Below are 27847 nucleotides of genomic sequence, written 5' to 3'. Positions count from 1 at the left end.
AGAGCCCCAAGGGTAAGATGTCATGGCACGGTGTGACAGCCAGCAAGAAGCAATGTCAAGGAAAAGAATCTAAGGGCTTGGCCCTGTTCTTCGGCTATGAAAGCAACATTGCAGTTAAAGGGTGTCTTTCTCTTCTCATTTACACCCACGTAACATCAGGAGTCACTCTCCTTAAGTCAGTGGAGTTACACCACTGCAAAAACTGATGTAACTAGAAGGGGATTAAGGCACAATGCCTGAGGTTTTCAAATCCACCTACTGAATGTGGACACCTGATTGCCATTGATTTTAATTGGAACTGGGTGTCTTTGAAATATGGAAAACTAGGATGTGGATTTTTTGGTTTTGTTTCTGGGTGTTTATTTGGCTTTGGGGTTCATTTCAGAGCCACAGGGAATCTCCTGGGAGACGCCGGTGGAAGACGTGACAAGCCCCGAGTCTCTCATAGAATCAAAACCAGGAAAAGACCAGAAGTCTGAGCAGCTGAAATTAACAATCGACGATTTTGTCTTACACAAAATGTTGGGAAAGGGAAGCTTTGGCAAGGTAAGTGAGATGGGGCTGACGTGTGCTAAGCAAAACCAGGCAGTGCACTGCTGGAGAATATAAACCGCTTTTCAATGCCTACGTGGCCGTTGCATTGCCAGGGGCAGAAGGCATGACTCTCTGTTTTCAAACCTCCAAAGAGGTCAAACCTGACCCAAACGTCCTCAATAGTAAATAAGATTTAAACATCGCCAAGGGTACCCAACTGTTGCATTGCATAGAAACCTAATTCTCCCAGGGCTCAATCATAAACCCAGCCCCACCTCTGCATAGGAGAGTAAATATACTATAGTGGCCCTCTTACTCCCCTGCACCGGCTACCCACATGACTGTGTAAAAGGGAAAGAAGCAGCCAGGCTGCTACTTCCCCTTTTATGCATGTGGGTGGGGAGAAGGTGGGCAGAGAGCAGACTGGGTGGAGTCCTGGCACTGCTATCAGCCAGCACAGTTGAGCTAGCTCAGAGGAGGAAGTAAGCCGCACCTGAAAAAAAGCTGGAGTAGATTACTTCCCCCTCCAGGGCAAAGAGGAAACAGGGACCAGATTATGAAGCCCCCTATTCTTGGGGCAACTATGCTCTGCCCCTTACTCAGGCTGGATTCAGCTACCTCCCTTAGATGTTTGGGGCCCGATCTCCAGCTGATGTAAATCCGTATAGCTCCACTGAGTCAATGGAGCTCTACCAGTTTAAATCAGCTGGGGATCTGTGCCCTGGATCTGAAACGTGAATCTTCTACCTTCAGTGGATTCATTCGTCTCACTTTACATTGTGTGCCTGATCATTATTAATTCGTAGAAGCGTCCTCTAGGATAACGTTAACCATGATGAACTCATTTGGCGCTAATGCAGTTCTGAGAGGCAATTCGGAAGCCACTCTTCATTGCAATTTAGCATCAACTGTTGAGTGTGCACGTATTAGATAACGTGTTGCCCAAAGACATCAGAGATGGAACCTCCCCTGGGTGTATGGCTGATTCTTGCATATTTTATGGACTGATGCAATTGCAGTGGCCACATCTTAAATTGTTAATGAAACATCTGATTTATTTGTTTCCATTTTGCTTTCCATAGTTGAACAAGCTTAGGACAAATCAGGCCCTTCCACAGAAAACCGGTTGGGAGTAGAAAATACTACAAGCTTCCTCCACAGAATTATCTCCAAATTCTTCCATTGGTTGGAGTGGGGTGTGTCCTCCTTTGGAGAAGATGCAGGGTCTGCAGCCTTCATACCCTGCCAATCTCCAGAGATCTGCATGGGTTTCAATGGTACTGGGCCATCTGTGTAGAAGCCCATTGCTGCATTGACCCTACTATCTCCTACCCTCTCCTGCCTCCCAGTCAGACAGTTGCACTCTGGTTACTATCCCTTGAGCCCCTCTCTTAAAGAATATTCCATAGCATGGAGAGGGCACTGCGAGAGAGTTGTTGTAGCATCAGCATTAATATTACTGATTATTCCCCATATCGCATGGGAGAGGCGATACACAGCACACTGATAAGTTAAACATACAAATAACCAAAAGAGTAAATAAAACTTGCAAAGGGATTGCAGATCCCCTGCACTTTTCCATATCTACGGTTCAGTAAACAGTACTGAGGAAGCTTTATTGATTATTCTTGAATGTTTAGCTAACCAAGGGGCATGTTAATAATAAGACCCAACTCTTATACAGTGTTTTTTATCCATCGATCTCAAAGCACTTTATAAAGGATGTCAGTATCCCCATGTCAGAGATGGGGAAACTGAGACACAGAGCGGGAAGTGACTTGCCCAAGATCATCTGGAAAATTTATAACAGAGTTAAGAAGTGAGGCCAGGTGCTCTGAGGCCCAGTACAGTGCTGTCCACTAAGCCACATGGTTGCCTAGTACTGTAATTAGCCTGTGGGCCTAGAAATCAGTCTACTTCCAACACTGCTACTGGCTCATTCGGTCATTTTGCCTCTGAGTGCCTCAGTTTCCCCATCCAGAAGAGAGGTATAATAAAGCTTGCCTATTTCTCTGAGACTCAGTTCATTAGTATTTGCTAAGTGCTTTGAGATCCTCAGACGAGAAATACTGTAGAAGTGCAACCGCTCTATTCATTCCTCACTCTTGTAAATCAGTCAATCAGTGGAGCTACATTGATTTATCCCAGCTGAGGATCTGACCCCAAATGTTCCCTTTATATATTGCTGACAAAATAATACTCCCCCATATGTCTTTTAGAGTATTGTAGTGGTTAGCAGAGTGGCCAGAAAATGGAAACCATTATTTATGAAAATGTGCATAAAACTGGTTTCAGTCATCAAAGTTTTCACATGTCAGAAGTGTTCCATCTACTTACATGGCCCACATTACTGTAGTAACTACGTCATTAGTGGATTTATCCCCACAACACCCCTAGGAGGTAGGAAAGCGTTATCCATATTTTACACATGGAAACTAAGGCATAAGGTAGATTGAGTGACTTTCCCAAAGCCTCATACATTTGGGGCAGAATCAGGACTTGAATTCAGGCTACCTGAGTCCTAGTCGGGCGACTTAGCCACTAGATCGGGGTAGGCAACCTATGGCACACCTGCCAAAGGCGGCACATGAGCTGATTTTCAATGGCACTCACACTGCCTGGGTCCTGGCCACTGGTCCGGGGGGCTCTGCATTTTAATGTAATTTTAAATGAAGCTTCTTAAACATTTTAAAAACCTTATTTACTTTACATACAACAATAGTTTAGTTATATATTATAGACTTAGAGAAAGAGACCTTCTAAAAACGTTAAAATGTATGACTGGCACGTGAAACCTTAAATTAGAGCAGTGGTTCTCAAACTTTTGTACTGGTGACCCCTTTCACATAGCAAGCCTCTGAGTGTGACCCCCCTTATATATTAAAAACACTTTTTTACATATTTAACACCATTATAAATGCTCGCGGCAGAGCGGGGTTTGGGGTGGAGGCTGATAGCTCGCGACCCCCCCCCCCCATCAGGGCCGGCTCCAGGCACCAGCCCGGCAAGCAGGTGCTTGGGGCGGCCAAGGGGAAGGGGTGGCACGTCGGGCTGTTCGGCGGCAATTCAGCAGTGGGTCCCTCTCGGAGGGAAGCACCTGCCGCCGAATTCCCGCCGAAGAAGAAAGCGGTGCGGTGGAGCTGCCGCCGGAGTGCCGCCGATTGCAATTGCGATCGCGGCTTTTTTTTTTTTTTTTTTGCCGCTTGGGGCAGCAAAAACCCTGGAGCTGGTCCTGCCCCCCATGTAATACCCTCGCGACCCCCTCAGGGGTCCTGACCCCCAGTTTGAGAACCCCTGAATTAGAGTGAATAAATGAAGACTCGGCACACCACTTCTGAAAGGTTGCCCACCCCCTGCACTAGATCATCCTTCCGCTCTAAGTTGTCTGATCAACCTTGGTGTTGAGCCAGTTATTCTCAACTCTCTTCTTTAAATGGGTCTGAACATGATTTGAGAAAATGCACGTCTTATATGAGTTGGCCTTCCCCTTCCAGGTCTTCCTTGCTGAGTTAAAGAACACGGATCAGTTTTTCGCTGTGAAGGCTCTGAAGAAGGATGTGGTTTTGATGGACGATGACGTCGAATGCACCATGGTGGAAAAGAGAGTCCTCTCCTTAGCTTGGGAGCACCCGTTTCTAACCCATGTGTATTGTACATTCCAAACCAAGGTAAATACGTGCTTTCCATTTGTGCCGGAACATGCTGGGGACGCTCTGCTTTACTCCTGTTACTGGGCAAAAGCCTGAGCCTGTTTACTCTGAGGAAAGTTCTCTCAAACAAAACAGGGCTAAAGGAAGGAATCTTCAGTCTCAGCATGTGCCTCAGAAACTTTGACCTCATCCCCAGCTTTCATCCGACGAGTGCTGGGTGTAGGGGTGGGTAGGACACTTGGCCAGCTGATCCGTTCCAGGGAGCATGCTTGGACTTTGGCCCCTGTAGATTCATGCTTCTTTCCCCACCTAAGACTGGCAGTGCAGAGAGTCACCGTGGTGCAGTATGTACTAAGGGTGAAATTCAGTCCCGTGCAGAGGGACAGCACAAGACATATCACTATTTAAACTCTCAAAACAAGGCTTAAGTGGGACTTTAATAGTGCATGAGCCTTGTGCACCCTAATGCAAAAAGTAGCTTCCAGAGTTTGCCTCTGTGTCCCTGACCAGCCTTTCAAGCACCATACCAGACAAATAAAAAAGAACTAGTTTGTTTCCTTCTCTTTATATCAGTGGTCCCCAAACTTGTCAGGGTTACACACACCCTTACCTCTGTCCGCACCCCCGCTCTGGAGCCGGGGTTGCGGCTGCCGGGGGGGCGCACGGACAGGGATAAGGGGGCCGAGGCTGGGACCAGGGCCGGCTCCAGGCCCCAGCCCACCAAGCTTGTGCTTGGGGTGGCACCTGGAGGGGGGCGGCGCGGTGCTCCGGCTCCGGCCGCCGGGGAGAGCGGAGCCCCGGCCGGGGCTCGCCGCCCTCCCCCCGGTGCTCTGGCCGCCGGGGAGAGAGTAGCCCCGGCCAGGGCTCGCCGCCCTCCCTCCGGCGCTCTGGCCGCCGGGGACAGCGGAGCCGCGGTGGGCTCGCCGCCCTCCCCCCGGCGCTCTGGCCGCCGGGGAGAGCGGAGCCCCGACTGGGACTCGCTGCCCTCCCCCCCGGGGCTCCGGCCGCCTTCCCCTGCCGCGCTGGGGGGGGGGCGGCCGGAGGCTTTTTTGCCTGGGGCGGCAAAAGAGCCAGAGCCGACCCTGGCTGGGACCACGCCTGGGGACGGGTCTGGGGACGGAAACAGAGCTTCAGCCAGGGGTTGAAGGCTGAGGCCGGGCCGGGAGCGGAATCACGGTTGGGGGCCAAGGCTGGAGCCGGGAGCGGAGCAGCAGCTGGGAGGCGGGGCCACGGCAGAGCTGGGGGTTGAGTGGGGCTAGGTGGTGCTCCCTCCCCGCCCTCCATGGGAGCTGGCCCGGGCCTCACCCCCGCAATGTTCCTCTGCACTCCCTAAGGCAGTTTGGGGACCACTGCTCTATATAGTAACATTTTAAACTGGCATTACGACAAGTTTAACTGGGGATAAAATCTGGAATGATATCCCAATGACCACTCTGTTCACTCAGGCAGCCCTGGAAGGTCTGGATTCATCTCAAGAGGCTTCCATGCTTATTCGTATACCCTAATTTAGCAACGCTAGATGTTGCTCAGTGCTGGTTAACAACAGAGCAGCCAATGTCATAGATAGATAGTACCTCTGCTGCATATACAGTTAGCTTCCCAAACAACGCGTGTTTAAGGACAGTGGATGAAATTTACTGTGGAAAAGCTTGTGAACTCCTGTGTCAGTAGATCATGAAATTTTGAATCCTGGCATCTATCTTAATCCTTTCAGGACGATGAGCAAAGGGATACCCATAACTTACAGGAAGGAAATTATGTACAGTTTCAGCTGATGGTGGGGGAAAGATAAATGACCTGAAACTAAGGAAAGAAAACTGAGACTAGATAATAGGAAAAGTATTCTTGACAATAATACCAACTGGGAAGTGGAATATACTCCCAGTGGGGGTGGTTGATATTCAAGGGTAGGTTGGTGAGACACCAGTGGGAATGATATGTAGCAATGTATACGTTGCTAGAATAGAGCATTGGTTTATATAGTCCAAGATCCTGTCATCAACAGTGGCCAACACCGTCTGCTTCAGAGGAAGTACATGAAACCCTACAGCAGGCAGTTATGGGGTAACCTGCCTCCAGCACAAACTTCTCCTGTGCTCCTAGAGTCAGCGGTTGGCTTACACCCTGAAGCACAAGGATCTGTATAGTGAATAGTACTGAAAAATGCAACGAGGTCAAATGAATGATCACTTCAAGCCCCCCTCTCTACTGCATGATGCTATATTGCCCTCTTGACGTACGTTAAGCGTCTTCTTCGGTCTTACCCAAGTCAACTTTTCAACATTTTAAAGCAGTTTGGCCTCTTCATTTCACACTATAGCTGTAGGAGTTAGCGCACGTCTTTTTAATCCAAATCGCCCGTAGACTGTGATTGATTTCTGACTTATGTTTTTCTCCTCTGACCTTTCCGAGTCAAGCAGTGATCATTCAACTCATGAAAGTCATTCTGAATGAGAGAGCTGTAACAAGCCGCAGACATTCTCTCACCACTCGATGGAGGCATGTTTTAATCATAATATGCTCAGAGTAAGCATTTCATAGCAAATGCACTGGTGTGTAGAAGCCATGCCTAGGAGTTATTATTGGAATCTCTTTTTGAAGGCTTCACTGGAATGGCTTTTGATAAGTGGCTTCAGACAGAAAAGCGTGCGTCAGAAACCTTTCTGAAATATTGATTTGTTGGCAATGCGAAGTTTCTGAGTTCCTTTATGTACTGAATGCATCTACAAACAATAGTAGAAACAGGAACATAGGCATCTCCATACTGGGACAGACCAGTAGTCCTTTCAGTCCAGTCCAGTCCATCAACATCAATATCTGCCACATGTCTTCAAAGGAATAAAATATCTCCCTAATGTACCTCGTTTAGACAGTATTATCCATTACGGAGGGTAGGTTCTGCTTGATCCCAGCCAGTGATGATCAATGTAGGCTATGAAGCGTGAGAATTGATAGTCCTTTTCAAAGATGCTGAGCACCTACAGTTCTCACTGACTTCCATAGAAGATGCAGCACTCGTGAAAATCAGGCAACTTGTCATTTTTAGCCTCCTTAGAATAAATGAAGATGCCCTTTTTTTCAGATGTTTTTGATATTTATCTTTTTTTTTTTTTTGCCACAATGATCTCAGCAGTGAGTTCAACAGGCTAATTATATACTGTGTTCAACACCTTTTATTTTATGTGATTTAAAGGGACACTGTAAAAACTGTTTTATAATTCCTATGCTACTAATCCTGAAATTATTGACACCGATACAGTGTTAATCTCTGAATTAACGCTTCCCCATTTATGCTGCTTCTTTTTATTGATTGATTTTTGCATTTCACTGAGCTTGAACAGTAAAAATAGACTTTCTATTTTTGAAAGTCAGTTTCATTTTTGTTTACAGCTTGTTTCACTTCATACCCCAGATTCTAATTTACATTAAGGCCCCTCTCACAGTAAAATAGAAACCAGATTTATTGTAGTTTAAAAGCAAATGTTACGGAAGCATTTCTGTGCTGTTAGCCTTATCTTTTGTAACAGCTCATTTATACAACACCTAAAGGCTGAGCCAAATTTGACATAGCATGTCACGTTAACATATGAGATTTAACACTTTAAGACTCCTGTTCACTGACAGAATAATATAAATGGCCTTAGGGTAAAGGAGAATCAGACCCTGGAACTTCCATTAAAAAAAAAATCTTAGGAGCCAATTCTGTGGTGAGCTGAGAGTTTTCAAAAAGCTTCAGTGGGTGTGGAGCGCACTCAGGATGTCATGGTGAACACTCAGTACCAGGGCCAGCTCCAGGCACCAGCTGAGCAAGCAGGTGCTTGGGGCGGCCAAGGGGAAAGGGCGGCACGTCGGGCTCTTCGGCGGCAATTCGGCGGCAGGTACCTCGGTCCTTCTCGGAGGGAAGGACCTGCCGCTGAAGTGCCACCGAAGAAGAAAGTCTTTTTCTTTTTTTTTTCCCCGCTGCTTGGGGCGGCAAAAACCCGGGAGCCGGCCCTGCTCAGTACCTTGCAGCATTAGGCCATTAATATATACAAGCGCTCCCGTCATCCTCTTATCAACATATCAAACGTACATCTTGATTAGAGCTGGTCAGAATGGCATTGAATGTAGAGAATGTTGTTTCTGGAAAATTGAATTTTCCATGGGAACATTTCAATTTTGCTGATTTTTTGTTTTGTTTTGTTTTTTTAATTTTCCATCAATCTGAATCAGAATATTTCAGTTTGTCGAACATTTTGAGTCAGTTCAACATTAAACTTCATTTCCGTATTGTGCTGCATTGCCTAATGGCAGTTGTACTTTGGAGCCCCATGCTCTCCTATGGGCAACATGGATTCCCCCTTCTGACCAAGCTGTGTGGTGCATCAAAGGATACACGTGATTGCAGGTGTATTATGGGAAATGTAGTCCAGATGCATCAGATGAAGTGGGTTATAGCCCACGAAAGCTTATGCCCAAATAAATTTGTTAGTCTCTAAGGTGCCACAAGGACTCCTCGTTGTTTTTGCTGATACAGACTAACATGGCTACCCCTCTGAAACCTGTAGTCCAATCAGGGACCCTGGCCCCAATGGAACCTTCAGGCTCTCAATCTAAAATTCCCATGGGGGCAATGTGGCATCATAAGGAAATGGAGTTTAATTTTGAACTTATTCTAAATGAAACATTTTGGGTCAGTTCAACAAACCACAATAAAACATTTCAGTATGGGCACGTTGACAAATTTCATTGTGAAATGCTTATCCATTTCTGAATCAAAATTTTTCAGAACACTTTGATCCATGAAAAATTTCAATAATCCTAATTCAGGACAAAAAAAATATTGAATGATTAGATTTTTCTTTGAGTTTGAAATTCCTGGCTAGGTTTTCTGTGCCTGTCACTGTGCTGATATATCAGCATCACACACATTTAAGCCAGCGCAGTTCAAAAGACTAGCTTCCCCAAAAGTGGTAAAAACACAATTGTCCCCCACGTTCAAGTTCACAATGGATTATTGTCACATCAAAAATATAAAGTCTGTATTGAAAAGACTTTACAGTACTCAGATGATGTCAGTACATGACGGGGGCAGAGTTTTGCCCTCTGCACAGCAGGTAGGCAAGGAAAAGGGGAAAGCAGATGTCAGTGATTATTAAAGTGACAAAGAGACATAATCTCAGCTGGAATAAATCTGCCTAGCTCCATTGACTATCCATTGCTCTACTGACAATCAGCTCCATTTATCCCAGATAAACATCTGGTCGCTAGGTTGGAGTTTTTAAGAAGCGCTGGTCAGAATTTTTTTTTTCCATTGCAGAAAATTTTGACTTTTTATCACAGATTTAAAACCAAAGTGTTTTGGCCAAAAACGTTTCAGTGTTCAGCGGAAAATTAGAGCATTGGTAGGTTTTCCAACAAAAGACTGAAATTTTTTGAGCAAAAGGCAATTTTTGCTTAGTCAAAAACCCATTTTTCCATCCGAAAAGAATTTTTGAAAATGTTCAGCCAGTCCTGAAACCGGCAATAGGGGCAGTTCTATCACCTTGTAGGAGGGGTAGGTTAGCACTTAAGCACCGCAGAGAACTCTTGTTTTGAAGTCCTAAGTGAGACTTAAGTAGTGGAATTAGCCTTTTGCTGACAGAAAGAACAGGAGTACTTGTGGCACCTTAGAGACTAACAAATTTATTAGAGCATAAGCTTTTGTGGACTACAGCCCACTTCTTCGGATGACGTTTGCTGAATTATGCCAGGAGGCCTTTAGTATGTGGAGATACCATAATCTACACCTGCATCTTTGTATATATATTCAGATGTGTTTGCTGCTTTAAATGAAGCAGATGGACTTGCAAAGCAGAGCATACTGAATCCGGTTATTTAACATGCAGTAAAAGATGCTGCAAGAGCAAGAATCAGAATAAAAAGCTAATTGTGTGAGATGAGGACTGAATTGAATTGGTGGCAGCTGTAGGAAATGCTGCCATCTCTAGCGAATAGGCTGATATTGCACAAGAGGAAACATTCTTTAGCCCTGAAGAACAAAATTAAACCCTCCGTCATTTTGTCTTTAGCAGCTAAGCTTTGATTGTCCCCAAAAGCTTCCATTGCAAGTAGTATCTTCTGCACTTCCTATAACCACAAATTGACAGAGGTAGAATCCTGCACAAGCCATTCATCACCTAAGTAGTCCCACTGAAATCAATGCGTCTAAGGATGGACAGGGTCAGACCCAAGGCAGGACTATACCTACTGATATAGGTGGGCTTGGAGGGCCAGATCCTTTGCTGGTGTAAATCGGCCTATTTCCATTGACCTCCGTGGAGTTATGCGAATTTACACTATCTGGGAATTTGGCCCTAGAATGGCACACATTTGCTAGGATAACAAAGGAAACCAACAGCAGGTGTACGTGGTATGCATGCCTATCACATGAACAGGTCAAATATTTGTGACCGTTAAAGCCCTGGGAAGATATTTCTTCCTCTTCAGTAACTGGTATGACATTATATCTATTTGTATGTATGCAGTGCTTAAAAAATAAACATACCCCAGGGAAAGTGCTGTGGAGTGTTTCCAGCTGGTCACAGGATTAGTTAGACCACACCTTCACAAGATTCATTTAAATGCTGCCCTGTTTCATACTTCCTGTTTATAAAGGCAAAATCACTACGGCCAGCAACTATTCATTTTCACAGGAGTTGCATGTAAAGCGGGAGCATGTTGATTTAACTCTATGCATGCCACACCCTGAGAAGGTAGACAATGAGCCAAGTGATACAACGCGCTTTGGTAGAATGTACATTCTGTTTCTCAAAGCACTGAGAGTTTGATCATGTAACGCATCTCCCACTGAAATCAGTCAACCCCTTAGAGTGCTCAGCACCCAGGAAGGGTGACATCATTTTATGATGGTTTCCCATTGCACACTGCCTTATGTGGGTTTGTTTTTTCAATTACCAGTTCCTCAAGGCAGAGCATGCCTTTAATGTTGTGTATTGCACAACCCGGAGCAACACAATTCCCTGTGCCATGATAATAACACATAGCACACTCAGTGGGCGCCATTAAAAATGGGTGCTTATTACAGCATGGTGGTATTTATAGTCTTCTCTGTACTTAGAATGGGAAAGGCCATTGTAAGATTGACTCCAACAGGTGGGGAATGTCCAGCTTTGAAAGGTGCCCACTGTCTATAGCGTTTTTCATGTTCACGGGACACTGCAAACATCGGGCTATCCTCTGACCCAGAATATATGCCCAAGAATGGGAGGAAGAATCCCCCTTACGATCCTAGCCAGGTCCAGGAACATGGGAGTTAGCAGGACTATTTGCTAGCTGATAAGAGGGAGGGGTAGCTCAGTGGTTTGAGTATTGGCTTGCTAAACCCCAGGATATGAGTTCAATCCTTAAGGGGCCAATTAGGGTTCTGGAGCAAAATCAGTACTTGGTCCTGCTAGTGAAGGCAGGTGGCTGGACTTAATGACTTTCAGGGTCCCTTCCAGTTCTATGAAATAGGTATATCTCCATATGTTTGTTTATTTACTCCCACCCTGGAGCCTGGCAACAGGGAGAGGAGGGGAACTGGCTGGCAGGGTTGGAAGAATAATTTACTGCTGATACAGGCCAGCTGCAAATCACTACCCTTCAGGATCAAGAAAGAAGCCAGGGAGAAATTGTGACTCCCAGGGTATCTCTGAGGCACAGTGCTTCCTGGCATGACGCAGTTTATGCACCAACACTCGTTTAAAACTTTGCCTAAATTCATCATCTAAGTTATTGTTTTGTTGATGTTTACAACAGGATTTTGGGTCAGTAATGAATATCCAAGTTCTGCATATGCACAGGCTACAGTCCTGCTCACCTCCTGAAAGGTACTCGGCACCCTCAATTCTTGAGGACCACAGTGGGGGTTGATGTCACTGGCTGTCCCGCGGAGCCTGGCAGAATCAGACATTGAGGTCAAAGGATTTTCCTAAGACTCCAGAGGAAGTTTGTATCAGAGCCAGGGCAAGGGCAAGCACCCAGCCTGGCATAATTCTCCGTGGCGTTCTGACACCACTATCTTTTCCACGTTTTTGCACTATCAAAACCATATGCAATGGCCATACGCAAAGAACTGAAATGGAAGCTTAGGAATCCAGCCCTGCTATTGATTCCCTGCGGACAGACCCTTGCATCCGTGCAGGACCCCATTTATATACTGGGGCACCGTACTAGCCCCAGGGTCTTCCAATTGCAGTATTAGGACACTTGTCTGTATCCAGTTTGGAAGTAGGAACTGTGTCTTTCTAAAGCTTCTGTGGACTGTTGGCACATTTGGGACATACTACAAGAATTATTATTCGCTTAAACCTTCGCAATAATTGTTTAAGTACTGCCCCATCAATAGAACGATTCACTTGCTTAAGTGCTTTGCTGGATCAGGGCCAACGTGCTCAGCACATTGCAGGATCAAGCCCTCTATTGGACTATTCCCATACATAAAGTTGCTCACATGGGCAAGTGTCTCTCTGACTGGGGCCCATGGCAGGCAGTGTGGCCTAGTGAGCAATGCACTGGACTGAGACTCAAAAGCCCTGGGCTCTATTTGCAGCTCTGTCACTCTGCTGGCTGGCCTTGGGCAAGTCACTTCGCTGCTCCTTGCCTCAGTTTCCCCATTTCTGAAAGGGGGATAATGAAACTGATCTCCTTTGTAATGCACTTTGAGATCTGCTGATGAAAAATGTTATGTGTGAGATAGGGATTGTTTATTATTATGTTTTTTAACAGCGATTACACAAATCTGGGCAGTGGGAGCTAGGTAGGGGGTCAACGAAAAAAACGTGGAAAGGAAATACCGGTGAAATAAGTTGCTTGCTTCAGAAATCCAACTTTGTATTGTACCCTTCTTTCCTTCCCCTTTCTCCTCCCCCTCCTTCTTCATGGTATTTTTCCTTTCAGTGCCTAATTCTAGTCTTTTATTGTGTTTCTAGGAAAACCTCTTTTTTGTAATGGAATATCTAAATGGAGGAGACTTAATGTTTCATATCCAAAGCTGTCACAAGTTTGACACCGCCAGAGCAACGTAAGATGGTTTAATTGCCTTTTACTTTATAGGTCACATACTTAGTGTAATAGGGAGGCAGCGTGACCTAATGGATAAAGCATGGGGACTCAGGAGACGGGTTTTGTTTCTGGCTCTGCCAATGGCCTGCTGTGTTAGCTTGGGCAAGCCAGTTCTCTTCTCTGTGCCTCTGTTTCCTCATCTGTAAAATAGGAGTAATGATACTGAATCTCCTTTGTAAAGCTTTTGGACCTACAGGTGAAAATTATTATATTAGGGCTTGGTATGATTACTGTCATCTGGCCTCAGCTACTGACTTTGGGCATGTCATTTCCTCTCCCTGTGCCTCTGTTTCCCCTCCCACCATTTCTCTGTCTTGTCAATGTAGCTTGTAAACTCTTCAGGACAGAGACTTTCTCTTATACTGCGTATGTACAGCACCTAGCACCATGCAGCCCCAATCGCAGTTGAGGGGTCTAAGTACAACCATAACAAAAGCACAAAGTGTACTTTCCATTTCAAGATCTTCCAGTCACGCGTAGCCTTTCATTCAGCTGATTTTTCCAGTCATGGACCAGCGGGCCCAGTCTGGCTGCTGAAGTAGGTACCTGGGCCTTTTCATACAAAGTCTGAATCATTCAATAAAGAACTAAGATGGTAGGGTTACATTGATCCACATCTCCAGGTAATCTACAGAGAAGAAGACTGTAAGACCATAGCAGAGCTTTTGACAATACACCAGGGCCCTGATTCTGTGCCTTGTTTTGGCCCCTCTGTTTGGCTCCAGCCACAAAAGGGCACAGAACAGCTGCTGGGGATTTATCCAGAAAGGAGGGGTTCCCTTGGCTCTGCAGGGGTGGCATAAGCCACCTTCCTTCCCTGTCTCTGGCAAGACACATCTTGGGGCAGGACGAGAATTGGGGGAGGACAGTGCCATTGCTGGAACACTCTGGGCCGTGCAGCAGCCCGTAGGTGGCTGTTGAAAATTAGAGCAGCCCCTGGGCTGCCCTAAATTGCACTGGGAGCTGGGTAGGCCCCGGTTAGACTACAATTTTGAGAGCACAAAGGTGGCTTAAAGCTCTTCCGCCCCCCTGCGATTGTGCCGCACTTTGAATTTCAGATCTGGGCCCTGGTTCCGATCTCACTGCCACTGATGGAAATCAGGAGTAAAACCCCTGAAGTTAGTGGAGTTACAGCAGTGTAAAACTGGAGTAAACGAGAGGCTAATCGGGCCTCTGAGGCTCAGTGTCAAATGTCTGGGGACATCTTCTGGCCCTGTACGCATGTGGGCAGTTCACACTGAGCCATGTGCAGCCCTGACGTAAATGAACAAACTCCCACTGTAGGGGAACTAAACCAGCCAGGATTTCCCAGTTTGATTGCTGAAAGTCTTTGCCGGCAGGAGAAGACTCTCTCCAAACTCTTAGGGTGTGTCTACACTACAGTTGGGGGGTGTCATTTCTGGCTCAGGTAGACATACATGCCCTAGCCTAAAAACTGGATGGGGATGGGGATGTACTCTGGGCAGCTAGACTCTCCCACCTCCTGAACGGCTGCAGCTGCTCTACTACTTTTACGCTGTTGCTCAATCAAATGTAGCATGTGTACATCTACCTGAGCTGGGAGTTACACCTCTAGTTGCAGTGTAGATGTACCCTTAGAACAAGCCATTGAGCAAAAGGACTACAAAAGAATCCCATAATCTTCAGCCATTCCCAGAAGTTGAAGCTCTTTAGCTTTAGGATGACTGTGTAAGCCACATGCCCCTTTATGCAGAGATCCTGAGACCACCTACTTTGGACAGAAATAGTGTTTTACGAAAGAAAAGGGAGTCTCTTGTTTTCGTCACCAAAGCAGCAAAAAAGCGGGACGGGGACATGAATCCTGTCAAATCGAATGGCAAAAAGGTAAATTTATATAAAAAGTAAATACGCCAAGGGAGAATTAAAAATGTATTTAGCCACGATTGAAATAGAGGAATTGAAATAAATAAAAGCTTTTTCTAAGTCCTTATGCCAGCAAAAGATATTGTAAAAGTCAATATTGAAACACCTTAGAAATTAATTTCTATTTAAATAACAGAGCCTAATTTAAATAAAAGTTTGATTTGTTGGGTTTTTAAAAAAAAAAAAAACCTGAATGTTGAGGACTGTGCCCCCAGCCTAGGACATTCAAGGTCTGATGAGAGGATGCAGTCGAATCCAGTGGAAATATGGTCCTAGGGTTACATTCACCTCTGGGCAGAAGGTTCCTATTTTGAGGGCTGAAGTGAAACTTAAGTGAGGTATTGGTCCTACACTGGGCTTGCGTATTGGGGTGAAGTTTCACCCCAATGCAGAAATGTGCTGTGAACAAGGGTCTCTAAAGAACCTTGGTAAAAAATGACTCTACAAAGGACACAAGTAGCCAGATCTGTAGCTGGTGTAAACCGATGTGGAGTACAATTTCCAACAGCACCTAAGTGATTTAGGAGCCTACGTCCCATTTTCAAAAGTGACTTAGGCATGTAGGGGCAGATTTTCAAAGATGCCCTAAAGATGCACACGAGGCGCCTAAGAGGATTTTAAAAAGTGCTTAAGCAGGTAAGGGGCCAACTCATTGATTTCCCAAATGATTTAAATGGCAATTAGATCCAAACCCTTTCGAATATCCCACTTGGAGCCTATCAGCATTTTTAGGTGTCTAAATAATCTGTCCCTTAAAAGCCAGAATCAAAAGTCAATGGAACTTGGGCTCTTAAGTGCCTAAGTCATGTTTGAAAAAGGGAGTTGGGGTCCTAAAATCACTCGGCTGCTTTTGAAGACGTTGCTTGTACTCCTTCGACTGCCCTGGAGTGATGCCAATTTACAGCAGCTGCGGATCTGGCCCCAAATGGAGAATTATTGTGGGGAGACATCAGTTCTGATGCATGGTCTTTTTCTTTCCAGGTTCTATGCTGCTGAAATCATTTGTGGTCTGCAATTTCTTCATTCTAAGGGAATAATATACAGGTAGTTTTACACTTTGGAATTTAATATACGGCACAGTTAGACTTTTTCTTCAACATATTGATTTTACCTGCTAGTTTGTACTTTGTTCTTCTTACTAATATTGAATTTACAACCCGCTCTGTTTTTCATCCCATTCGCCTATTTTATTTTGGGAAAGAGAGCTCGGAAAAGAGTCAGTCTTATGCACCCTTTTGGGGATCCCATCCTACTTCCATTGAGGTCAATGCCCACTGTGTATTCCAAAGCCAGTTTGAGATGTTATTGACATTTACAAAGTGCCTTGCACTGGAAGATCCCAAAGACATGATTGCAAAACATGGGCCCAGTCCCTCCATTACATGTCCATTCAGAACTCCCACTGACTAGGTGGTTCTCTCTCAGTAGTCAGGACACCCAACTGGGATGTGGAAGACCTAGTTTGAAACCCCTGCTCCTCCTGACAGGAACTAATGACTTGAACTTGGGTCTCTTACAACCCTAGTGAGTGCTCTGATCACCAGGGTATTCACTAGCTAATTGGCAGTCAACTGAGATCTTTCTGTTTCGTTTTGTTTTCACACAAAAAACCCTGCCAGACATCATGGGCTTGTTCCACATTGGAACCTCAAAATGTTTCGCAAAATGGAATTCTTCTTTTCCATCAGTTCTATTCAGGGGATATGTACGAATTTTGAAGGTGTCGTTGTGTGTTTTCTGAATTATTTTTCAAAAGTAGTCTAATGAATAAGTTATTTATTCATTTTTTAATCTGAATTTATGTCATTATTATTAAGAATGTCTGGGTCCCTCTTAATTTCCAAGATCTGACACATTTTAAGGAAATATTGGGATGCAAACACCAAGGACACAAAACTGGATTTACAATGGACAAACTATGGGCCTCAAACCATGGGCCTAATTCTCAACTACACAAAGGCTACTGCACACCACTCTAGCAGTGTAAAAGGGCCTTTAAATGCCACTTCACATTCTGAGAGCAGTGCAAAGTGCCTCAGGCCCCGCCTGTTTACCGACAGATGTAATGGGTCTGATTCTCTTTTACATTAAGAACCGGAGTACTTGTGGCACCTTAGAGACCTAAGGTGCCACAAGTACTCCTGTTCTTTTTGAGGATACAGACTAACACGGCTGCTACCCTGAAACCTGTCATTTTACATTAAGGTCACTTTACAGTGACTTTATATTTATATCCTTTTAAAAGTCCCTTTACATGACTCAGGCCTTGTCTACACTGCCACTTACAGCACTGAAACTTTCTTCACTCAGGGGTGTGAAAAAATACCCCCCTGAGTGATGCATGTTTCAGCGCTGTAAAGTGGCAGTGTAGATAGTGCACCAGTGCTGGGAGCTACTCCCCTTGTGGAGGTGGTTCTCCCAGCGCTGGAGCCGTGACTACACAGCCACGGCAGCACTTTAACCTTGGTTCTGTAGACATACCCTAGAAAAGCGTAAAGTAGCCTCAGGCTAAATGAGGATCAGACCCAACACCAGGGTTTCTTTAATGTAAACTAACCTTGCCAGCAATCAGTAAATATTTGAGCTGGTTGGAAAACAAATTTTCTGTCCTGTGAAAAATTGTGAGCTTTTGTGGGGGAAATTGTTCAAAATTGGGACGGGACCAAAAGCCAAACTTTTACATTTTTCATTGTTTCATTTTGTTTCAATGAATTTGAATCACTTTGTTTTGATTTTGACCCTTTGCATTTATTTATTTTTATAAAGTCACGTTTCAAAATGAAAAACCAAAGCTTTTCCTTCAGACACTATCAAGAGGAGAGGATTCAACATTTTCTAAATGTTTTCCCCCATTTTTTCTAAACAAAATTGAATCAGACTTGATCTAATTTAACACACACAAAAAGTCGGTTTTGTGTAAACAGTGTTTTCTGATGGAGAAGAGTTATGATGAAAGTTTTTTTGCCCAGCTCTAGTAAATATCCAGGGCCTGATTCCCTACTCCTTTGCACCTTGTGTAGCCAAATACCCCTCTGCCAAATGGATGTCAAATCCTATCAGTCTGATTTGCCTTCTCTTAGCACAGTTGTAAATGACTAGACAAGGTATGGGGAATCAGGCTGCCAGTTTTGTGTGTATATAACAAACAGGGATTACATTTAATTCCTAAATAAAAGGGCATGGGAATAATGGGGAGTGGAAAGGGCTATTAAAATCAGTCTTGTGGCTCATGTTCCCTATGACGACAATAGCTGGCCTTTGGAGTAATAACTGAATGTGTGGGAACTAGACTGAACTAGTTCGTTACAGGCCAATTGACCTTCCAGTGCTCTGGTAAAAATTAGTTGTTAAATTATCACCTTATAAAATGAGGACGCAAGCGGATCATTGAAAGAAAATCAGAAAATTCTCAGAAGCAACAATGTTTACTGAAACCAAAATCAGTTTATTTCAAGGTTAGTCATGAAGTGTAAACATGGTAACAGAAATTACAATTGAATGACTTGTTTACAAACAACTTGCCCATTAAAACAAAAGATTTGACTCACATAATTCTTCTTATTCGTTATTAGTATTCATGTGGGAGCAGTTTATATAATCTCTATTGACCAATGACGGTGATTACGTCAATACGAGAGCAATATCACTGGCATTAAGCTAAGAAGATGCTATCCGGTATCTGAATGTGTCTTTATTTTTATTCCAGCCCTTTGGTGTTTTTGAGAATTTTACTTGAAAGTTCTTAGTAGAACTGGATGAAAAACATGGGGGAGGAGGATGTGAGTTTGCAGAATATCAATAGTTTTTGGCGGAAATTTCAATACCAAAAAATGTTGGCCAAAAAGCAAAATATGTTTGCTGAAATACAAAATATTTTGATTTGGAAATGCTGCCCTGATGACTCATGTGAGTTGTAGTTCAGGTAGCACATGCTGCCCTTCTCCTCTACAGGCATTTTCCCGGATCTGACTACATCTCCCCTCTGAATTTTAATAAACAGCCTGGGTTTTAATTGGCTGAAGCATGCTCAACGTTTGTCCCTTGAGCCAATAAAACTGTGGCTGATCAATGATGGAGGTGGGGGCAAGTGATACTGTTCTTTGTTTCCATCTGTCAGACAAAACAACGTCACAGAATGGGATTAATCTCTTTTGTGTAACAGAAATAAAGTCAGTGAAGTTGGGAATGATGACAACATGAATATCTGCCGCTTGGAGAGTGAACGCAACTGTTGCCTCTATATTTCTTGTTGGTCAATGTCTCGCCTTTTATCCTGGCAGCAGGAGACTATTATCCTGTGACAATGTTTTCTTCTCTTGATATTATGGTCCCTATTTTTAAACGTAGGTGCTTTGTCTGGGATTTTCAATGGCGCCTCAACTGAATGGGATTTGAATGCCTAACTCCCTTTTCTTTCCTTCGATAAATCCCAGTCTTTAATAGGAGTCCAAGGAGGCTCATGTTTGACTACTCAGAGAGAGTGCTCTAAATTTTCAGAAGCAACTAAGGCCATTTCTACACTAACACTTATGTCGGCAAAATTGATGTCACTCAGGGGTGTGAAAAAAACACATCCCTGAGTGACATCAATGTTGCCGGCATACGTGGTAGTGTGCACAAGTGCAATGTTGGCAGGAGAGCTTCTCCCACCGATATAGTACAACCACTTGCTGGGGGTGGTTTAATTATGTTGATGGGAGAGCTCTCTCCTGTCAGCATCGAGTAGCTACACAAGAGACCTTACAGTAGCACAGCTGAATCGGTACAGGTGTGCCGCTGTAAGGTCTCTAGTGTAGACATAGCCTAAGTAACTTTGGTTGCCTTTATTTTTGGGCTGCTCAATTTGAAACATGTTCTGATTTTCAGAAGCTCTGAAGGTAGCCACCCATTGGAAGTCAGGCCCCTTTCAAGGTGCCTCAGATGGGGTGCCCAAAATTACAAGTCACTTCTCTATGCAGTGTTGTTGTAGCTGTGCCGGTCCCATGATATTACAGAGACAAGGTGGGTGAGGTAACATCTTTTATTGGACCAACTTCTGTTGGTGGGAGAGACAAACTTTCATGCTTCTCCAGAGCTCTTCTTCCGGTCTGGGAAATGTACTCGGAGTGTCACAGCTAGTCAGGTGGAATAGATTGCATAAGTAAGCACATATTTCAAGGGACCATTCAAGGTAAAGTGGCTAAATCACATGCTTAAGGGCCTGCTGGCGCATGTGAGTGCAGAAGAATGTGCTCTTTAGAAAACCACGTGAAAATTGGTCCCTGTGACTGAATCACTATTTTATCAGCCGTAACTTGAAGTTTAGGTCAGCTCTGGAGACTAACCCAGAAGAAGCCATCGCCCCATTTCTCCTTTCAGGGGTCGTTCCTGTGTGGGCACCTCTTTGTTCTGTGTTGATGTGTGTGATTCCTTGGCTGGCTGGCTTTTTATTTCCCCCATACACATTTTTCTCTCCAAGCTCTCGGCTTCCCGCAGCAGCCTGCAGAATCTGCAGCCTCAGAGGAGAGCTTTGCAGTAGTGTGTGAAGGACTTATGTAAATACTTCAGCTAGTGCAGCCCGGGGAGGGAAAAGATGATGGATGTTCTACTTATGTTCTGGGGAGCTCCCAGCCATTGCGAAGCCAGCTTGGCTGCAGCTTCCCTGCAATTGTTTTCTGGGCTAGCTAGATCAAAGCCAGCTCTGGTATAGGTCCATGTGCGGCAGCACACATGCTTCTCTAACTGCAGTGTAGACATACCCGTTGAGGCTAGCACCGGAATTCGATTTTGGGGACAGGACTTGTGGCCTTTGTCTCAGTCTCCATGAATTCCTAATGTCCCTCCCTGTCCCCAAGAGCAGAGCTGCTTATACCGCTATTTAACATGGATGTTGCAGGGCTGCCAAATGAGAAAGAAGGTGTAAAAAAAAAAAACCTCCTCCTTGTACCCTGGCTCCGCGGCCAGGTAAAAACTACAGCCCATGTGCTTCCCTGAGTGCAAGGTGTGCATCTTCCTTGTGTGCCCTGGGGGTCAACGCAGCCCAAAGGGGACGGGGTGAGGCTGTGTTCTTGCCCCTCCTACATAGGCAATTTCATTCTTGGAGCCTCTGAGCAGGCAGGACAGCTCTATGCTGCTCCCTGTTAATCTTCACAACCCCTTTCCAAGGCATGGTAGGTACAGTAACTATTTATAAGCCCGTATGACAGGTGAGGAAATGGGAGTAGAGTAGACAGGGTGAACTCACTGAGTTGGCTGTAGAGATTGCTGGGGTCAGGATGGAGACCTTGACCTCCCTCTTGTGTTCTCAAATCACCAAATCTTGCCACTGGCCCATTGCAAGAACATATGTTATGTACTATTATAGATGCGCTTACGCCGCTGGATAACATTTCCATAGGAGATGTTTACTTTGCTCTTCTCTTGCAGAGATTTGAAGCTGGATAACGTTCTGTTAGACAAGGACGGGCATATCAAAATCGCTGACTTTGGGATGTGTAAGGAGAACATGTTTGAAGATGCAAAGACAAGCACTTTCTGTGGAACCCCTGATTACATTGCTCCCGAGGTAGGTATGACCTGAACTTAGGTCAAATCTGTTCTCAGTCCAACCTGCACGAAGCCCACCAATGTCAATGAGGTTGCGCGGTTGTTACTGAAAGCATAATGTAGCCCAGGGGTTGCATCATTTTCTTTGAGGAAACAGACAATGTTTAATCACTTGCAGGGCTGCAGGAAAAGTATAAAAAAAGGGGTGGCCAACCTGAGCCTGAGAAGGAGCCAGAATTTACCAATGTACATTGCCAAAGAGACACAGTAATACATCAGAAGCCCCCCATCAGCTCCCCCCCACCCTGCTTCCAGCGCCTCCCACTCACCGGCAGCCCTGCCAGTCAGTGCCTCTCCCTCCCTCCCCGCACCTCCTGATCAGCTGTTTTGTGGCATGCAGGAGGCTGGGAGGGAGGAGCGAGGGCACAGCAGGCTCAGGGGAGGGCACGGGAAGGATTGGAGTGGCGGCAGGGCCTGTGGCAGAGCCAGGGGTTGAGCAGTGAGCACCCCCCAGCACATTGGAAAGTTGGCACCTGTAGCTCCAGCCCCGGAGTCGGTGCCTATACAATAGGATGACCAGACAGCAAATGTGAAAAATTGGGACGGGGATGGGGGGTAATAGGAGCCTATATAAGAAAAAGACCCAAAAATCAGGACTGTCCCTATAAAATCGGGACATCCGGTCATCTACTATACAAGGAGCCTCATATTAACTTCTGAAGAGCCACATGTGGCTCCGGAGTCACAGGTTGGCCACCCCTGGTATATAAGGTTCTTGCGAATGGTTCCCCTAGTTAGAAACTGGATTTCTTTGGCTTGTTGGTCCCTTTGTTGCTCTCTGTGAACATAGGCGCCGACTCCATGGGTGGCTGAATCAAGAAATGAGATTTGATCTGTGATTAAATGGAATTCATTGCAGGCAGTAGCTGTTTATAAAGGCAGGTCATCCAATCCGGCGACAGAAATGCCATGCGATTAAAGTGACCCGTCGCGAAACTCAATAGAAAATCCTGAATAGTTGATTGAATACTCCCTAATTTCAATGGGATTTAAGCCCCTGCTTAAAGTTAAGCATGGATTGAAAGGGCTTTCCAAAATAGGGATGGACTAACACATGCTTTAGTGCTTCCTGAAGCAGGGTCTTTGCTGAGTAGTAGTGTTAACGTGACTGGGCCCTAAATAAGGCACAGTACAAGCTTATGAATCACAACTGTTTTTTCATATAAATATATAGGGACTCTCACTTATACCAGGGTCAATCTGAAGTCAGTGTGCCCAGTTCTCCCTTATAGTCCCAAGGGGGCAGAAACAACCCCTGGGAAATAGCCCAGTATAAGTAGCCACCTTGTCCTATGTATGGTGCACGACATGGGCAGTGAGGGGATATCAGGGGAGTGGTCACTGTGCTTTCATTGTTTTCAGTTGCCTTTGGTTCCTAGATGGGAGTGGGGAAAGCTTAACATTATTTACCCCGAGGCTGCTCTAAAGTGTATTGGGCTGGGATAAAGGGAGACACAAAGGTGGCTTAAGGTCCCCTCTGTTCCTGCACTCCTCCTTGTCCTCTTCTCCTTCACCAGGATGCATCAGCTAATGAGCTGTGTATAGAGACCAGAATCCGGTCTTAGTGTGCCCTGACTGATGTAGCCTGGTACAGGAGTGCCGGAAGCTCTCTAGAAGTGTGGAGGGTGGGGGGGAGCCCACCGTTGCCCAAACCATGGCCCTGCCCCCTGCTCCGCCTCTTCCCCTGAGGCCCCACCCCGCTCTGCCTCTTCCCCCTGAGGCCATGTTCCACCCCTTCCTCTGAGGCCCCACCCTCACTCCGCCCCTTCCCCTGAGGCCCTGTCCTTATTCCATCTCTTCTCCCAAGGCCCTGCCCCCACAATGCCTCTTCCTCCTGCCCTCACCCTGTTCCGGCACGCCTGGCCTTGTGGTTGATCTGAGTGGGTGCAGACTCCAGCTGAAAGCAGACACAGATCTTACTGGGGAGAGACTTTGACTAATTTAGCAGCAAGCCAAATGTTTCTCAGGAAGGAAGAGAACCCAAGAGCCCTCAATGCATCATGCCTGGCATCGCTCTGAAATCCATTTCTTTGCCTTTCAAGATCCCGTTCCCCGAGTTTAGTGTTTTCGTGATGGATATCGGTGCTTGCCAGATGGCTTTTAAAGGCTTTGTTTTCCCCCACGCTGTATTTCGTCAGTCTTATACTGCACTCCGGGGACCTGATTCTGATCTCAGCGGTAGCCGTGCAATTCAGGAGCCGCTCTGTTGAAGTCATTGGAACGACGCCGGCGGGCATGAGATCACAATCAAGTCCCCAGTGGCTTTTATTCAGCTTCAGCATTCTTTTAAAGACATCTTTTTCTGATCCTAAACCAGAGCCACGGTCTCCAAGAGATAATCCATTATCTGCGATTTCACTTAATGCAAGCTGGAGAGGCCAGGCGCTTTAATCTCGGCACCATCATTTACTTTAGAACTTCAGCCAGTGCATAGAAAAACCTTTTCCTTACAAACTGAAAGAACTGGTGGAGTTGATTAATCATCTTTCAAGCCAAGTAACAGACTTTTTCCAGCATTTCAGCACAGCTGCCTATTCCAGTTATTTGTATTGCGGTAGTGCCTGGAGTTTCTAACTGAGACTGGGGCCACATTGTTCTATGTGCTGTACTTACCTGGTCCTAAAGAGCTTACAAGCTAAGTAGAAAAGACAGATGGAGGGTGGGAAGGGAAACAGACACAAAGGTAAAGTGACATGCCCAAGGTCACATAGCAGGTCAGTAGCAGAGCGAGGAATAGAGCCCAGGTATCCTGACTCCCACACCAGTGCCCTGTTCCCCGGACCACATTGCTTCAGCCATCAGTGGCTCTGTCTGCACTTATAAGAATAATTGTCTTCTGTGGTGTTAATCATCTCCACCGTTAGCTGTTTATAGCTACAGCAACTCTAGCATACCGGGTCAGATTGTAATCAGCCCCTGTGCTGAAGAGCATAGGGGAGAAGCCGCAATGAACTTCCCCTCCATTTCTTGAGCCCCTTAATATGGGCAAGTTACAGTGGGCAGTAGCTGTCTGAAAAGGGGTGGAAAGGGGAGAGGTGAGGGCTGGACTAGGGCCCTAGAGGGAACTTCCTGAAAGGTGATGTCATTTCCTCAGAGCCCCCAGGAAGAATTCTGGCTGACTCTCCCAGAGTTCCTTGCAGGGGGCAGCTCCGGGATGGCCACTGCAGACTGAATGTAGCTCATGCTATATAGATACAATTGCATTTGAGGCTCAACCCAGCAATCTGACTCTGGTAAAATGCCCATTGATTTATCATGTCTCCATCCCACTTCTGGCATTGGAATGCTGTCATGTTGCCCTATCTCACTGGCCTCAATGGGAGATTTACCTTCGTAAAGTCTACAGGATAGAGCCCTTACAATTCAAACAATGAATGCTGGCAAGCCCACACCTGTGTCTTTTGCCACCTGCCAAATTGCTCACACTCAAGGGCATTCTACCTTGGCCTTGCTCACTCACAACTGGGCTTGGGGTTATATTCTTCTTGCTCTGGCTCGTCTCGAGAAAAGGGTCATTTCTGGGCTCCATGCAATCACCCAGATTCTGGCTACAGGGGAGTTACTCCAGATGTAAATGAGAGCAGATCTGGACCAATCATATCACAGTAGGTTTGCCGGGCCAAATTCTGTTCTCAGTTCCATCGTTGTAAACGCATTGCCTTCAAGATGGCCATGTGATTGCCCGTAACATGAAGCTTAGTTTATGCACTATTAGTAGGTGAGTGAAATTCCCTCTGTGCTGTCCCATTCCTTTCCTGGGTAACTTAGAGCAGTGGTTCTCAAACTTTTGTCCTGGTGACCCCTTTCACACAGCAAGCCTCTGAGTGCAGCCCCCCTTATAAATTAAAAACACTTTTTTATATATTTAACACCATTATAAATGCTGGAGGCAAAGCGGGGTTTGGGGTGGAGGCTGACAGCTCGCGACCCCCCATGTAATAACCTCGCGATCCCCTAAGGGGTCCCGACCCCCAGTTTGAGAATCCCTGAGTTAGAGTGATTCCACCACACCAGAGGATAGCTTGTAAAATTACAACTGGGGTCTAGTGAACACATTAAAGATCCCATGTAGCTGCTTACCGCAAACCTTACAAGACACCGCACTCGACTATTACGCGATGATGTTTGCACCTCCTGCTGTGGAAATTGAACCCTGTTTGAACAGGGATTTGGGAACCAAGAAGTTTTTGAGTCATCATTGCAAACAAGCTGTCAGAGGCATTCCCTTCTGTGAATCAAAAATCTATCCAGTACAGCGATAAACCGTGGAGTGAAATGAAACCCTTGTTCATTAAGGTGCAGCTGACAGAGGCTTTATGCATTGGTGTAGGGCTGAAGTACGGATAGTGCATGGATAGGCAACTTTCTGGCCAGTTGCACATTAACGTAATTACTAACGTTGTCAGTGGTAAAAGAGAAAATAACAAGAACAAGAAACCTAACAAAACTCTGTACAAACGACTGGATGATTGTGGACACTTGAGCACATTATTTTATTTTTAAACTTTATTCTGGCGGTTTTGATTTTGATTTCTCAAAATGTCAGATGCTATTGGACCACGTTGAAGACCAGAGGTTTAAACTTGTTCACCTAGCGAACTACATCCTAACAACCAGGCCAGCCTAGTGTCTCTGACCCATTGCACCACCTTTGCATTGATACTTCCTAGCATGCGGGAATCCCCACCCAGCATAGAGCCAGCAGAGTTGCTTCCTGTTACTGCTTCCCTGCAGACCCTAGTGCTGGGGGAGGTGGGTGTCAGGATGGGCAAGAGGACTGGCAGAGCACAAAGTCAGCTGGCATATGGTCCTTAGGGAATAACACACTGGTGCATTTTAGAGCAGCCCCATGGCTTCTCTAAACTGGTCCAATTCAAGGGCAAAGACTCAGGCTATTGGAACAGAATAACAAGTTCCCTACTAGCCAACACACGCATACATTTTGCTTCACCCACTATTAACTGGATGTAACAGAAGTAGGTCCATAATCTATTGGTTACCTCTCCCCCACTGACTGCCACCCCTCCTAATAAAGATCCTATTCACAATTGCACAACATCCCTGTGGGAATTACAACAATTACATTACATGCAGCTAGGCTGGCTTCTTCCTTCTTATCTTCAGCTGCTTCCCCAGGCCTCAGGGCTTTTCTTTATAATGAAGAGCATGGATGTCTGTAGAATAAGCTAGTAACTAGGTGGGGCTAACATCATATGACCTGCTCTCTGTGGGCTACCAGAAAGTGATTCATAGACCACAGTCTGAGGAACACTGGTATAGACTACTAATCAGTTCCAAATTCAGTTCTTTAAAATGCAGCTCTGATTAATTAAATAAGCCCCACAATGCACCTCACAAACTGGGTTTTTCTTTAAATGATGGAACTCACAAGTCTGAGGTGATTTTTTTTTTTTCTGATGAATTTTGCAAAAGAATCTGGCTCAGGCACGACTTCCCATGTTGCAACTCCACAGTTTAGCTCCGTGTTTGTAAGCAGAAAAACAGCAGGGTTTATAATGTAACTTTAGCACACCTTTAACTGCTAGCCATGTGTCTATTTTTGCTGCAGCAAATTGCACTAGTCTTCTACCGTTGCAGGAAAGTGAACTGCGTAGTAAAATTACACTTGCTAGCGACAGCTTTTCAGGCATAGATTTCAAAGGTGGGTACATATTGTTATCCCTGTTTTTTGTAACTAAGGAAACTGAGGCACGGATAGATTAAGTGATTTGCCCAAGGTCACACAGTAGCTTGTTGGCAAACCCAGGTCTTCTGACCCACAGGCTGGTTCCCCATCCACTTGATGATGCCGATGATGATGCCAATTAATTGCTTTCTCCAAATCCTTGGTCCAAATCCTCCGCTGCATCCCAGCTCTGGGTGCAACTTGTGGAAAAGACATGGGGCAAAAGGGTCTTTACATCACCTTTCTGTCCCTGATTCCATTAGTGGCCACGGACCAGTTAAAGAAGCCTCAGGGAAGTCCCTGACTTATACCCAGCAGTCTATGGCCCAAAGGGAGGGTTCAGGAAGCCTAGGGTTGCTGTGATTTAGAGCTGCCCTGACCACACACACCCCACACTGGCAACTGTGAGGAAGGGTTCTCCGGT

General features: G+C 45.5%; 1 protein-coding gene across 3 annotated transcripts in view; it reads left to right on the top strand.

The window, feature by feature from the left end:
* Window positions 1-27847, top strand: part of PRKCQ (protein kinase C theta) — an 88817-nt gene that overhangs the window by 51997 nt on the left and 8973 nt on the right. For all 3 annotated transcript variants that reach the window (XM_005291929.4, XM_024106346.3, XM_024106347.3), the window contains 5 exons: window positions 386-546; window positions 4029-4202; window positions 13136-13227; window positions 16134-16196; window positions 21558-21696. In XM_005291929.4, coding sequence (XP_005291986.2) covers window positions 386-546; window positions 4029-4202; window positions 13136-13227; window positions 16134-16196; window positions 21558-21696 — 629 coding nt within the window. The remainder of the gene's footprint in view (window positions 1-385; window positions 547-4028; window positions 4203-13135; window positions 13228-16133; window positions 16197-21557; window positions 21697-27847) is intronic.

The sequence above is a fragment of the Chrysemys picta genome, chromosome 1, assembly GCF_011386835.1.
Source record: "Chrysemys picta bellii isolate R12L10 chromosome 1, ASM1138683v2, whole genome shotgun sequence".
Lineage (NCBI taxonomy): Eukaryota > Metazoa > Chordata > Testudines > Emydidae > Chrysemys > Chrysemys picta.
The sequence above is the reverse complement of the archived record's forward strand: the minus strand, read 5'-3'. Positions and strand labels throughout refer to the sequence as shown.